At 35.9% G+C, this 16,279-nt stretch overlaps 1 protein-coding gene across 3 annotated transcripts in view; it reads right to left on the bottom strand.

Annotated features, from left to right (window-relative positions):
- The window catches only part of GABRA4 (gamma-aminobutyric acid type A receptor subunit alpha4), a 66,340-nt gene that overhangs the window by 40,464 nt on the left and 9,597 nt on the right, over positions 1 to 16,279 (bottom strand). For 2 of the 3 annotated variants that reach the window (XM_060110426.1, XM_060110415.1), the window contains exons 3-7: positions 10,569 to 10,636; positions 9,397 to 9,617; positions 9,141 to 9,223; positions 6,334 to 6,477; positions 4,731 to 4,883 (exon numbers count right to left, since the gene is read on the bottom strand). In XM_060110426.1, coding sequence (XP_059966409.1) covers positions 4,731 to 4,883; positions 6,334 to 6,477; positions 9,141 to 9,223; positions 9,397 to 9,617; positions 10,569 to 10,636 — 669 coding nt within the window. The remainder of the gene's footprint in view (positions 1 to 4,730; positions 4,884 to 6,333; positions 6,478 to 9,140; positions 9,224 to 9,396; positions 9,618 to 10,568; positions 10,637 to 16,279) is intronic. The other variant, XM_060110435.1, reaches the window with a different exon arrangement.

Below are 16,279 nucleotides of genomic sequence, written 5' to 3'. Positions count from 1 at the left end.
AAAAATTACTTTCTGAATGTTAAGGAGGGTGGATCACCAGGTTTATGAATACGTTAAATAATGTATGGACATCTACGCAAAAACATTGGATATATGGCCGCTTTCCATCTCTCTTTCATTGTCTAGCGTAAACTTGATTCTAAAGTTTGTAGAAAGACCCTTCAGATATTATGGCTCCTATTTTATGACTGTTGGCAAAATTAGGAAAGTAACTGGCATAAACAATTGGCTGAGTGTTTGAAGTTGCCATCCCTTTAGACATTAAAAAGTTTCTCTGCCTGGAGTTCAAATTTAAGAAAGCACTAGCACAACAGGAATGGGCTTATTACACCTGTTTTTAGGTGGAACATTTGGTTAAATAAACACCAACACAATAGCAAACAGATGCCAACTTTTCAGATAAGAAGCCATGCTTCCTCTGCATCGAGGAAGATAGTACATCCGTTACCACATCTACCCTGAAAGCACTTTAATAACCATGGAATTTTTTAGACACGTTCAAGTATTGACGCCAATTCCTGTTTTTAGAGTGCTGAATATGCACCATATTGGTTGGGCCTGAAGCTGGAAGAGGACATGTACGAGTAGGCTAAGACTGTACACAAGAGTGAATTTTTGGCTAGCCACTCCTAAAAAATGAACTAGTAATGATGCACATATGCCAGCTGGCATTTACTCAGATTTCATGTTTTACTATACTGGAATAATTAGAAACCTTAGAGGCATACAACTTTAGAGATAGAAGCCCTTGCCAGGGAATTTAGCACACTCTACTTTTCATATTTACACTGATTTTTTTTAGTTTTGTTTTTGCATGATCTTGAAAGACAACCCTGATCCAGAAAATTCTCTCCTTGAGTGAAGAGGAAAATGAGAATTTGGAAAAATAAATACTAGACCAGAATTTTTTTTTTTTACCTGAATCTCAAATGAGAGTGCTTACGTGCCCGCAAATACTTAAAACTTAAATTCCTTAAGAAAATACCATCGAAAGCATCAAAAAACAATTTAATAATTACCATTCTGACACATCTTAGGTCTTAGAAGACTTAATTATTGGGCATAATTTCCCTGGTCAATCAAAACCAATATCTTGGTACATGAGCACAATCAGAAAGAAACCAATGGAAAAAGCTACCCACAAAGTATCCTCAGCACACAGCCATACAATTTCACTCAGCAGCTCTGGAATTCTCCACAAGCCCCCATGTCCCCAGACCCCCTGTAAAGAAAGAAAGGCAGGGTAGAAATGGGAGAGTTCTCAAAGTTAGGCAGAAATTGTCTTGGGTCTATTGCTTAAATATATGACTTTATACAAGTTTCTTAATCTCTTTGAGTCTATATCCTTAGCCATATGAAATTAATAATGCCTACCTTGCTGAGTTATCATGAAGATTAAATAAGATGACCCCTATCAGTACATGGCAAATCTTATCATCATTATTATTAGTGTTACCGGTATCCTTACCACATGCTACTTAATTTCCTTACAGTATCTTATCTGGATAGGAAATGTTGGGTGGGCAATATAATATATAATCAATGCTATCTCTCCCCATACCACTGGAAATTTCTATTATTTGGGGACAAATTGGACAAAACAGTGGCTATGAGTTTATAATCAACAAAGAAAGCATTCAAACCTTATCAACCAATCACAATAACTAGAAAATATGGAGAATATTCACATTATAGTATCAAGTAGTGATTCTCAAATGAGGGAGATGGCAGCGTGAGCTGTCATAGTAATCAATGACACTAAAAATAGTATTTACTGTGTGGTAGGCATTGTTCCAAGGACTTTATCCAAATTAACTCATTGGGGGCTTCCCTGGTGGCACAGTGGTTAAGAATCTGCCTGCCAATGCAGGGGACACGGGTTCAATCCCTGGTCCGGGAAGATCCCACATGCTGCAGAGCAACTAAGCCCGTGTGACACAACTACTGAGCCTGTGCTCTAAAGCCCATGAGCCACAGCTACTGGGTTCGCATGCATTAGAGCCCACACGTCACAACTACTGAGCCCATGCGCCACAACTACTGAAGCCAGGGTGCCTAGAGCTTGTGCTCCGCAACAAGAGAAGCCAACATGTTGAGAAGCCTGAGCACCACAATGAAGAGTAGTCCCAGCTCACCACAACTAGAGAAAGCCTGTGCACAGCAACAAAGACCCAACACAGCCAAAAATAAATAAAAATTTTTTAAAAAAGCAAAAATCCCAAAATAAACAAAAAACAAAAACAAAAACAAATTAACTAATTGAATCCTCCTAGCAACCCTATGTAGTAGCAACAATGTATCCTGTTGTAACATGTGAGGAACCAGGCAGAAATAACTCACTGAAGGTTCACAGCTAATAAGTGGTAGACTTTGGGGTTACAACATTTGTCTCGCTCCAGAGTCTGCACTTTTGACATGACTACCTCTTAATCAAAGGCATCATTACTGGGTCAATATTATCTGTTCTAGAAATTATTTAGGAACATAGAAAAAAGATGGTATATGTGTAAAAGTAATTTTATTTTTATTTTCAAAGATGATAGTTCCTGAAATATTAATATTTTTTGTACGAGGAAAAGTTAAGGGACTTTGATCTGGTTCTCAGCCTCAGCAGATACCTCCTGCCCAGTCAGGCTGCCTCTGGACATGATGTGTAGACCCAAGGTTAACTGAGTGCTCACGGCACTCAATGAGAGAATGGACATCAAGCATTTAGCAGATTAATCCCTTGTCGGCAACATGGATGGACCTAGAGATTATCATACTAAGTGAAGTAAGCCAGACGGGGAAAGAAAAATATCATTGGATATCACTTACATGTGGAATGTAAGCAATGACACAAATGAACCTATTTACAAAATAGAAACAGACTCACAGATATAGAAAAGAAACTTATGGTTACCAAAGAGGAAAGTGGGGAGAGGAATAAATTAGGAGTTTGGGATTAATATATACATGCTACTATATATAAAATAAATAACAAGGACCTACTTATAGCACAGGGAACAATACTCAGTATTTTGTAATAACCTCAGAGGGAAAATAATATGAAAAAAATATACATATATGTGTGTGTGTGTGTATATATATATATATATATATATATATATATATATATATATGACTGAGTCACTTTGCTGTACACCTGAAACTAACACAACACTGCAAATAAACTGTATTTCATTAAAAAAAAGAATTTAGCAAAGTGTCTGGCATTAGATAATAATGCATATTTTCTTTTAAAAACAGTTAATAATCAAGGAAACCAGGTCATAACAAAATAAATCTCCCCTATGCAATAGAGCATATGGTACAGAGTAACGAATATGTGCTAAGTGCTCCATATACCCTGTAATGAGTACCACACATAATTCTAAATCTTTACTAGTCTATGAAGGAGAGATGTGTTATCACAATTTTGTGAGAGAAAATTGTGGCAGATGTGGGTTTTAAAACCTGACCTATTGGAGTCCAAAGCTTAGATGTGTTTTTTTTTCTTTCATTTTCACACCTATTTTTAATAGCTAAAATTTACTCAACACTTGCAATGAACCCTCACAACTCTACAAAGTAGATAGTGCCATAACACCTGTTCACTGCCTTCGTGAGGTCACACCCTACCCCCAGCACTGACCCTCCTCTATGAGTATCCCCGGTAGGATTCCAAAACCTTCTTGAGTGAACCTAAAGGGGTGGGGGAGGGTGTCCATGGCAAACACCCCACATTCAGGTCCACTGAGAACACTAAGATGCCCTTATATCAGAAGTTCTCTAAATGGATCAGGGGTGGGATGAGAAGTTCCCATTCTCTCCAGTTCCTTCTCACCAACATCCCTTCAGCTATTGTGTGATGAGGGATATTATACCATGGCTTCTATTTGGCTTTCTACTAAGTAGAAAAAGCAAAGGGAAATTGGCATCTCTTGTGAGGACTATACCTCCATTCCAGAGCAATTCTGATCATTTTCATCCCATAACTGAATGCTTTTGCCACTCACAATCAATAGAAAAAGAATAGAGAGATATGTTGAATTAAATAAATATCATTATAACTAATTTTAATATTTAAAAGCAAGGCTGATATGCAAAAGGCTTATTTTCAGCTATAAAAATTTAAAACTCAGGTGTTCTGGACTTCATATGGTTAAGAATATGATATATAGGAAGCCACTGTAAAAACAAAAAGAATAAAATGTGTAGTATTCTGAAAAAAAAGATGTAGGTAGAATATAATAAGCTAATAAATTAAACATATAATACTTCCAATTCCATGCATTTAAACCATTTGCCTTTTGTTCCTCTTCATTAAAAGGCAAATTATTCTAAGGTTTTCATATTCATTCATCCATGACTTTTGTTTTATTTTAAGCTCCCAATGCATTTCATTTCAACACACAGATATGATTTTTAATTCAATTACACAGCATTAAGCTAGGAACCCAAGAACATCACGCAAAGTGAAATTATATTCAGATTCACACTTGGTCTTCACCTGCCAGTTCTCAATAAAGGAAATCTGGTGGAGCCCCAAAGGAAGGGATGGACTGCCCATACCCTCTCAAGCTTTATTACTTTGTATTGGCTGATAAAAATGAAACCTTATGTGATTCTTTACTTAGCACAGCCAGATATATTACTGTTTAATATTTTGTTAGAGATGATATCTAAAGGTTATTCCCATGATCAAAATGTAAGGTGGACAAAAGTACCCAAGAAATTATTATAATTACCGAATACAGTCCTAGCTGGAACTGATTCCTTATTTATCCAGAATGAAACTTGAGAAAGAATTACTGTCATAATACATGGAATGTACGTCTGAATCATAAAATAACCCATCTTCCGTCTGAGGTGAAAGTAAACCGTCATAACGATATATTCACCTGCGAATGAAACATGAGGAAAATACGTTATAGGTTCTGCGGGCAATTATTCAATGGCTTTATAATCATATTTCAGACTAACAAACAGTATTCTAGGCAAAGAAAGTATTGGATTGCATAACAACACAAGCACTGAATATATGTAGTTCCCAACTGGGGGGGAATGATACTGCACGTCATTACACAGAAAAACATTTCTGTTGCATGTAGTAATTAAGCAATTTAATAAGTTGGGCTATAGCTTTGTAAAAATTCTTGCAGTGCTTTCTATTTTAAAGCGATTAGCCTTCATTTTCAGCATTTTCTAGAGCAGAAGTTAGACCTAACTTTTATGGAAAATCACTAGAAAAAAATGAAAATACACACACACATGAAAATATAAAGCTTAATTTTAGAAAGAATTGGAATACAAAGGTATACATTATATATACATATATGCTTAGGGAAAGGTTATCTTACTGTCTTAGTTTTAGGAAAGAGCTTTATTTCTAAATGTGGTATATGTGAAGAAAAATACAAAGAAACACATATAACATAGAGCCATACATAACATCCCTGAGTTCAGGCATGTTTTATTGGCATTAGACAAAAACCTAAAAAAGCTAATAAGTAAATATACCATAAGATTTCTGGTAGCTCTTGATAATATTTTTAATGTTACATCTGAAAGTAGCATATTCAGAAAGTTACTTAGGAAGCAGTAGCTTTATTCTCAGACTGTGAAGCCCAAGATTCAGAAGCCTCAAATCCTCCCAAAATGTATTTTTGATCCCACTTACAGGCTGGAAAAGAAATGTCTTCAAAAAAAATATTTTTTCATGGTGATATGTGTATGTAAGGAATAGTTTTAGAACAAGCAAGAATTAGCTGTTTTTCCCCATTGAATATGACAAAAACTAAATCCTATGTTTCTTACCATTCATATCCCCAAAGCAAGTACAGACCAAGAATCATCAATAATAATCATCCATCTACTCATGTGACAGCTTTAATATATACCCTTAATATATTTTATAATTAAGCTTTATATTTTGCTTTTACTTTTGAAAAGAGGGTAGTGTAGCACCACAAAAATTGGGCAAGATTTAAAAAAAAAGATTTGGGGAACGCACCAAAAAACAGGGAAATCCAGTGCTCAAAAATCAATGGTCAGATTTCCCGCCTCCGAATTCTGTTTAAAACAGTTTTGATATATTTGATTATTGGCTTTTGTTTCTGAATAAGAAAACCAGGTCACTTCTCACATGTCACCAACTCAGAATTTATTTTAAACTAAAACAAGATTTAAATATAAATAAAGAAAGTCTGAACTGTGATTTATGCATCAACTCCATTTCTGGAAACTTTTAGTTGTCCCCTGAAAACACGAGCTATTTCAATGAAGAAGCTAGGACAAAACCCCATTGCTAATGCCAGGTAGCATATTGACTCAAATTGTTAAACATCTCACCCGTGATGGATTTGATAGTTTCACTTGATACAGTTTGCCCAATCAAGTCATACTGAACTAAGCTGGAAGACTCCTTTGGAACTTCTACTGATTTCTCAGGACCTTTTGTCCACGTATAAATCATCTCACTCTTCGGATAGGCATCTGGATGAGAGCACAGAATGTGGTTAGATCCAGAGCTCCTTTTCCATCAGCATTGATGGTCAATGATTAAGAATATTACACATGTTCAGGAAAGATGTAATAAATGAAAACAAGAATCATTATGATTTATTCAAACATGTTTAAGATTGAGAAGACTGTAGAGATTAAATAAACAGCCTTGCAACTGGGCATATTTCTTATTTTTATGCCAAAGGTTTGGAGGGGAGACTACATCTAAGGCAACTAAAATGCTATGTATGCATCAGTGCACTTGGTATGTTTCCATACTAATAGGATAAACAGTTGAAAAGCATTAATAATAAACCCCCCAAAAGTACTATCCAACTGCTACTCCCTTCCTTTCTAACTCACTTCCAGTGTTTGACCAATATCGACTTCTTCCATCCTAATGCAGCTCTGCCAATTAGAAATGTACCAGATGCTGCCTATAATAATACAATAACAAAAACAAAAAGAGCAAATCCTACTGTTGGGAGAGCTCTCCAGGGGTCACCTATTCCAGACTCTGCCTCTGGGCAATACCCATGCTTTTTGGGAACGACTCTGTGGTAACAACTGGCTATGCTGTTTATAAAGCTCTCCAGGGAATGTACTTACACAACCAGTTCCACTACCTTTAAACTCTCACAGTCAGAACATTTTCCCTTCTATCTTCAACAAATCCCTCCCAGCGGCAATTCAAGCCCATTTTCTATTATTTGGTGTTCATTCAGTACAAATGGAGACCAGCTGCTTGCTTACCAGTCTACCCAGAACAGATAGCTTGGCTCACACACAAATGAGTTCAGAAGAACAAAGATGAATTGTATGCTACCCTCTGCAAACCTTCCTAAAAGGCCTAGAGCACAGTAGGTCCTCAGTGAAAGTGCTTAATTCTACAAAAGGAATTGATACCTAGGGAGACTATCTTTATAAGCGACTTTGCAAAACAAACTATAAGGTTTGTGTTGTCATTTAGCACTATACAATCGTGTGTCAAGGTTTATCTTCTGAAGTATACTTATGCTTAATCATACAGTTAAAGTCCCAGAATGCTATGATCCTGCATGATATTCTAAATCAGGTATCCTACTCTTGGTTATCTTATAACCATCTTTCCCCCTGTTTTTTCTCATGCCTATGAATTGTAAACATAGTTAAATGTTATTTTTCTCCTTCCAAAGTAATTAAGTATCTTTATTTGATAAGTATGATGGGCCTCTCTTTTCAGTTCTCAACCCCAAATCATCAGCTTCCAAGGAATAATTTCCTTATTTTATACAAACCCTGATGGAGGACCAACTATGTTCAAGTCACTCTGAAGAGTGTTCCATGAGATCTGGGGGCGGGGGTGGGTGTGGGTGTGGGAAAGGACTTTCCCTAGATTAGAGCTATCTTGGGTGAAATTTAAATTATAGCACAAATAGTTTTAAATTCTGGCCCCAGTAAGATCGACCTTTCTGTCCACGTATTTTTTCTGTTTTTATTTTCTCTCATTAAATCACTGGTCAGGGAGCAAAGGACCCTCTCTAGATTCAAGTTAGGCCAACGGAATATTATGATTACTGGGGGTTATAAAAAGAATGGTGACTGCCGAGTCTCATTAAGTTAAGCAATGAGCAATGATAACAGCAGGCAACAGTTTCACAATCAGTGAGACTAAGTATGTGAAGCAATAGTAAAAGTCAGCGTCTATTTTTGGTAGATTCTGATTGAGTCAAATATTTGAGGCAGACGTTAGGAGAGACGATCACATTTTGCTGCCATCTCTGAGAAGGCAGCTAGGGGGAAAGAAATTCCATATTCTGTCCTACCCATTCATTTTATCCTCTTGCCTTCACGTCCACAAAATATCCCCAATCCATCTGTCTCACATCTCCTCTGGTTCCATCCTAGTCTAAGCCACCACCATCTTTGTATCAATATTAACACATACAGCCTCCAACTCTTCTCTGCTTCTCTCTAGCATCTCTACAATCCTTCCTAGGTAGAAAAGCTGAAATGAAATTGTGAAATGTCAATCAAAGGGTGCCAAACCCCTTAGTAAATCCTTCCAAAGGTGTTCTAAAGCACTTAGAATAATATCCAAACTCCTTAATGTGGTCTATAAGGCACTATACTGTCTTGCTCTGTCTACATATCAGACCACACCTCCTACTCTGTTTTGGTCATGCTTCGGCCGCTTTTATACTAACAGTGCTGCTTATGCTATTCTAACCTATGTCATGTCAGGAAGCCCCGAACCTTCTTCTGCTTTTTTCAAGTCTTCCATAAAGGATTCTGCTTGTAACAGAAACTATTAAATTACAAAAACAAAAAGATCATTTATACTTTCTATGTTACACCACCATCACATGGAGTTCAGAGGCCCCTAAATTTCACCACGGATCACCAACTTATTAATTATGAGTCAATCTACCTAGGCTATCTAGGTAGGCTAGGTAAGTAGAAATATGTTTTTGCTTTTTTGGGGAAAAGGGGTTGTTTTTACTTCTTTATTTAAATATATTAGATAATAAACAGTCTCCTGTAAGTCAAACCTTGGACAGTTGTTGTCAGGGACAGTGATTTAAATGTTGGACTATGGAAAATCATGCACATATAAAAATATCAGCTTGCGTGAGATAATCATAAATTCTAACAACATTTTTATTGTAACTTACAACTCCCAAATTTCAAAGGGCATGCATGACCATCCATGGGGAAATCCACCAATCTCATGGGACACTCTGCACTTATGGTGAGTCTATGATGGAAAAAGGCAATTAAACAAAATCAACACTTTCTTTAAAAGTAATTTAAAGATCCCTCAATGAGGAAGCAGGAAGGAAGGAAAAAAAGAAAGACAGGAAGGAAGGAAGGGAAGAAAGGAAAAAAAGAGAGTTAAAAAGATAAAAAGCAAAAAAGAAAAATGACTACCTCATTGTGTATAAAATAGTGCCATTTCTCATAATTCTAAAAAGCTTATTTGGAGCTGTCATATTATGTGAGACAGATTTCTTTCCATTCCTGAAGAAAGTATCAGGAGTCCATACTTTTGTTACCATCATATTGTTCAATCTCAGAATTTCAATGGGGCCATCATATTTTAGTCTTTTGTCAATCCATGTCTGTCTGAAGAACACATCCATTGTGTATTCCTAGGGAAATTAGGTTGTGACATATTCAATCACAGATGACTACACATAAATATGCAGAAAAATGTATTAAGTTCTAGCCTCTTTCCCACTCCAAAAAGACTACCCCAAATAAAAACAAATAGGAGCAAAATTTTTTTAAAAAATCAATGGAGCAAAAAAGAGTGTCAGCATGTTATGTCCATCTTTATACCTTAATCTTCTACATTTGTTAGATAAATAATCATACATATTAATAATTCAAGAATAATTACTATAATTTAATAAAACCACCAGTACCAGGTAATTACGGTTGTACTTTGTTTTAAATCAAGTGGCAAAATTAATGTGTAACAAATATCACTGCATAATTAATCATAAAATTGTAGGGATCTCTTTAAGGCAAAGTAAAATATGTAAGATAAATTTTATGACCACAGAATTTATTAACATTTGCCTAGAGTCAAGGAAAAAAGTAAAGTAGTCTTTTTGACCTGGAAACTGAAAACCTTTAATATTAGAGAACAGAACTGAATGGACAAATTTATCTTGACCAGTGCTTGATATTCTAAGCTTTTTATGCCTGAGAGATGGAAGTGGGGGGGAGGGGTAGTGAGCAATTGGGCCAACAAGGAATTCTAAATGCAGTTAGGACTACAATATAGTTTCTTACCAAAACACTCTCTAATTTTCTCCTCTTCAATAATTTTCTAAGGGAAAAAAATACTACATACATGTTGTACTATGGGGACTAGTAATAGAACGTTCTTTTCTTTGTTGAGAATGATTCCAAACCAAAAAATACTCAAATGTTAGAGCTGAAATGCAAGTTCAACGTCTTACTTTTGTAAACTTTTTAGGCTGTTCTTTGACTTTCTAGCTCTGTGTGATCGATTACAAAATAAATGCTAATTGCCTTTTCTGCATGTTTTTTTTCAAACCTCAAAAAGTACATTTAATTTCCCAAATACCTACCATTTCAACATCAGAAACAGGTCCAAAGCTAGTGACATATATGTCAGTTTTCACTTCTGTAACAGGACCTAGTAAGTATGAAGTAAATAAGTGTGAAAAAATAATTACCAATCTTATAGGCAAGGTGGGTTTGATAATTAAAAAGTAAAGACAGGTTACATATCATGTTTTTACAAGCATCTTAAATTTTCAGTGAGACAATGAAGCTCTACAAAAAATGAAGACAAAAGAACAACAAAACCAGAAAGCAATGTTTACTTACAGTCAAAAAGAACCCCCAGTTACTTACCAGGAACCTTATTTCTTCAAAGATACATCACCCCTGGGCACTGTTACAACAGTCAGTGCAGGGAACAAAAGCTTTTAGCCTTTGTGACTTTTTTTAGTCCATCATCTGATTGGTCTTTAGTAAAGAAGTGAGCTGTTAAAAAGAGGGAACTTAACCACAAGAGTGAGGAGGAGAAAAACCATAATGGCTGTAAGGAATGCATCTTTGGCAAGTTAAGGATATTGGTGAAAACTTAAACACAAAAATGAGTCATGTCACCTCTAACAATAGGTAAACCATCCACTGGTAATTAGGACCAAAGTCAAGCTCTCCTAAAAGTTAGACCTATTTATGCTCTACCACCTACTTGCTGTGTGATTTTGGGCAAGTTACTTAACTCCTCAACAGCAGCAACCATAACTATCAGGCAAGACTGTTGACGGAGATCAAATGAAATTGCTCCTATGAGACCCTGAACACAGTTACTCTCTCATGAAAGTACTTAACAGGTATTAGTTTCTCTTTTCTTCCAATAATGGCCACTACTGAGGTTCTTTCCTATGTCTAAATAAACCTGGTTCAGGAAAAAGTATATGGGTGTGTCTGGCAGAAGAGAAACGTGGGAGCATCATGACAATGGGCTGACACAGATTTTAGACAAAGGAAAGTTGCTGCAATCTGGGTTTAGCACAATGCTTAAAATCAGAAATTCTGGAGTTCAATTTTGGCTCTAACACTTTCTAATTGTATGATCTTGGTCAAGTCACATATCATCAGAGGTAAAGGTTTTAATGACTATTAACTGAAATAATACATGTAAATCACTTGTCCCAGTATCCAGAACATAATGTGCTCAATAATGATAGCAATTGTTATTATACATATCAATTTTAATTACTAATAAAAATTTTAAATTGTTGTGATCTTGAACATCATTTCTTAAATGATGGTTTATAACACTGTGTGTCCAGGGGCGACCTATTCCATACTGGAAAGAATAACATCTGCTATCAAGATGGACTATTTCCCTTGAATAATGGTTGGGCAATTGGACTTAACGCCAAAAAAGACAAAGAACAATTGGGATAGCTTAATGCCCTAGGCCTAAAGTTACCCTCATAAAACAAATGAGAATACCTCTCCCTCTATATGGTGAAGATTGAGCCACAGAAAGAAAAATAGTTTGAAGGAGAAAGAAAATTATTTTTTTGAATAAGTATCCTAAGAAAAATATATCCTTTGGAAGTATAGTGAGAGAAAAAGTAGAGATCAGGCTGATCTGCCATGGGTTTTCATTTTTAAAAAATAACACCTTTGGAAAACAGAGAGAATAAATATGAGAAGTTAATTGAATTTTTATTTGAATGAGAAAATGAAAACAACAACAACAAAAATATGATAGTAAAGCCAAAGTGTTTCAGGAATAGATCAGTAATCCAGGAAGCAAGTAATATGTGTTGAACCCTAGTAGATGGAGATTTCATTCAAAAAGATTCAAAAGTGGAAAAAATCACTCTGCTTGTTTCTTAAGGACAACTGCTAAAGTGTTAAAAACTCTACTTCAGTGCAAGTCAGGACAAGGAGAGATAAGTTACTCAGAACAAATAAGGTTGAGTAGGTCCTGACAACAGGACTGTTTGATGAAAATCTTGAGAAATCCAGTTACTTTGAAGATCAATTTAGGACACTGGTTCTCAAGATTTAACTGGATCAGAATCACCTGGTAGGTTTGCTAAAGTACAGATTGCTGGGCTCCACCCCAGACTTGCTGTTAGATTAGGTCTAAGGTGGGGCCTGACAATTTGCATTTCTAACAAGTTCCTAGGTGATGCTGTTCACTTTAGTTCACAGAAAGCATTTATCTGTTTTCTAGAACAGTATTTATTTACCAAACCATGTCCTGTAAAATATCAATACCATAGGTGTTCTATTGAAGTGGGGGAAGGGTAGGAGAGGGAGGATTTAGGCCAATCATATTTTTCCTTATACATTTATTTTAAGGTGTGTGGGTTTATGCTAATTCTTAAGGTTATAATGATTCCATGATAATAATGAATCTTTTCAAATTCTTACATAACATACTACTTTTTCAATGATTCTTGAAAACTGCTTGGTATTTGTGACATTATTCAGTATTTGCTTTAAGATCACAAAGGTCTTTGAGATTGAATGAGATCCTAAAAACGTATAATTGGTAGAGAAATGTCATTCGGATACCCATTCAGTCAACATTTATTGAGTGACCACCTGCTGTATTCCAGGTTCCATGCTAGGCCCTGGTGATACAATGGTAAACCAGACTCGCAAGCTCCCTGCCTCAGGGAGTTAACATGCTACTGGGGGAGTGAAAGTATAAATAATAAGGAAATGAATTAAATGGAAGAATGCTGTCATTCATAAGAGAAACAAAAGAGGCCAGTAACAGAGTGAGAGTCTGGGAAAGACACTCTAGATTATTTAGCCAATCTTCAAAGCAGTGACTTTTAAACTGATATCTGGATGATGATCACGAGCCTTTGGAAGAGCTGAGAGAATGCATTTCAGGTGAGGAGAACTTCAAGGGGAAAGGCTCAGACAGAGCACCTACTTTTCTGGCCATATTCTGAAAGTGGTATGTTTTAAGCAACATATTTATAATATGTTATTGTCACTGTTTTAAACTTGTATAAATCTTCATGAGAGAGGTTGTTACGGGCTGAATTATGTTCCTCCTAAACTCATATGTTGAAGTAGCACCTAGTGCATCAGAATGAGATTATATTTTGAGATAGGGTCCTTACAAGGGGAATAAACTTAAAATGAGGTCACTAGGATGGGCCCTAATGTATTAAGACTGGTGCCCTTAAAAGAAGAGGAGATTAGGACACAGAAACATACAGAAGAAAAACCATGTGAAGACACAGAGGGAAGATGGCCATCTACAAGCCAAGAAGAGAGAGCTTAGAAGAAACCAATCCTGCTGACATCTTGATCTTGGACTTCTAGCCTCCGGAATTGTGAAAAAATAAACTTGCTTTTATTTAAGCCACCCAGTCCGTGGTGCTTTGTTATGGCAGCTGAAGCAAATGAACACAGAGGTTAATCATCTGTCCTGTGTTCTTTCCGCAAGTGTTCTCCCTCTGATATGCAGTCCAGCTCTACCTCTGTTTATAGGCTGTGGTAAGAAGTCTGATTTGTGTCCCATAATCATTGGGAGACCATCAAAGATTTGACGTAAGGAAAATATATGATCTAAATATATGATCTGAATCACTCTGGCAGTTGTATGGACAGCAAATTATAGGGAGGCAAGAGTAGAAGAAGGCTTTTCTAAGAGGCTGCTGTACTAGGCCAGGTGAGAGATGACGGTGTCGTGGACTAAGGATGTGGCAGTTGGGATGGAGAGTGGACAGATCAAGGGGCATGTATGTGTGGAACTGCTCTCAAGAAATGGGGTTCTTCCCAAAGAACAATAAGCAAAGATACTATTACTATTTATTTAAGGCCTACTATGTGCCAAGCAGGATACTAGGCTCTTCCTATATGCTATTTCATTCAATCCTCACAACACCCTCCAGGGATGATATTTCATGAGAATTTTATGGACATGGAAACTGAGCTCACAGAGGTTAAATATTATATTCCAGAGCCAGAATTATAACCCCCTGGATTGATCTACAAAGTATGTTCTAGATGTACTATGCTAATTATATCATTAAATAATAAATCAACCATTAATTACTTACATATAATTTTCTATCTAGTACATAACATGCCATACCTACCTCTCCCATTTTGTTTCATGAGTAGTTTCTGAACTACGTTACTACTGCAGCTCTTCCTATGCATTGCTCTTATTCTTATTATAGCCTGCTTGAGTCTTTCTCTCCGTAACAGCAAAGACCAATCTTAATCCTCTTGGAAATCCCAAATGAGCACAGTGATTTACACATACCAGGTAGTGAAAACTATGTATTTGATTGTGTTCCTAATATCATTCCAGCAGTGATTTTAAAATCTCCCCAAAGGAAAAAGTACTGGGATTCATTTGTTACATCAGTTAAGCTAAAAATATTTCCTGATTAAAGTAGAATTCGTGTTTTATTTATATTTATACCCTCTCCCTGAACAAATCCCGGGACTTACATGCAATAGGTTTCCAATAAATCAGTTTCCAATGAATCACGGTCGCTATGCAATTAAGAATAATTCTTAGAGACGCTTCCTCTAACACTGCTGTTTAGGATGTTCAAATCAACCCTCCTAAGAGCATAATTACATAGAAACCAGATAATTTTCAGCTTGGAAGGACTTCTCATAATTCTCTATGCATTTGTGTAACATAAAAGACATCTTTTATTTTAAAATCTTACTACTTTGCTAATAGGGAAATAGTTTTTAATCCCCCAAATATAGTGGACAGTTCCTAAGGCAAAGTGATCTTCTACAGTCTTTGAAAGAAGGAGCCAACACCACCAGGATCAAATTCAGAGGAATACTCCCATCTTATTAATGAATCTAATAACTTTATTATTTGCTTGGAAAGTGGGAAGGCAATTAACATTTCACAAAGTTCCCCACTGTTTACTTCAGCTGTAGAGACCTGGACAAAAATATCACTTTTTAATTTCTTCTCCAGTAATAGGATCCAATTTGCTATCACACCCAGGAAAGAGACTTAAGCAGTTCTGAAGATGCTGAAACGACTCATTCCCTGTTCTCCACATTGCCTCCCCAGTCATGCGCTTGAGGAAAGATTTCTGGGTTTTCAGCCACCTACATCCATGCATCCAGCTACATCTTACAAAACACTATTAATGTGTCTTCCCAAATCAAGAGACTTAAAGTACTTAAGAGGTACAACAACAGCAAGGAATCTTAGTGAAATATTTAAATAAGGCTCTAATTCTCTTTGTCACTTACAAAATATAGAAAAACTAGCGTTCCTGCATATTAAACAAGGAACAGATGTCTACTGATATTGTTGAGAAAGCAAATAACTATAGAGCTTTATTTAGATGACCTTAAAGATTAGTGCTTCCTTTATGGTATGATCCTATCAATCAAGCTCTACTTTTTAAATATTAAAGGCATCAAATAAATGAATAAATAAAGTACTAAAAACAACAATAAAATGTGAGTAAAAGATGAAAATGTAATTCACAGAAGGAAAATTCTTGTAGGCAATAAAGATTTGAAAAGATGTTCAACCACATTAGAAATCAGAAAAATGCAAATCATTTCACGTTAAAATACCATTTCAAGTATATATATATTTATATATACATATATATGTGTGTGTATATATATATACACACATATATATGTATATATACACACATATATATTCTTTTTCCAAAGTGTTGAAGGGTTTGTGGATCCTGAATCTCATATTCACTGTAAATGGGAGTCTGAATTTGTAAAACTACCACAGAAAACAGTTTGGCATTATCTCATCAAGTTG

The sequence above is a fragment of the Mesoplodon densirostris genome, chromosome 1, assembly GCF_025265405.1.
Source record: "Mesoplodon densirostris isolate mMesDen1 chromosome 1, mMesDen1 primary haplotype, whole genome shotgun sequence".
Classification (NCBI taxonomy): domain Eukaryota; kingdom Metazoa; phylum Chordata; class Mammalia; order Artiodactyla; family Ziphiidae; genus Mesoplodon; species Mesoplodon densirostris.
This window is presented reverse-complemented; position numbering and strand designations above follow the sequence as displayed.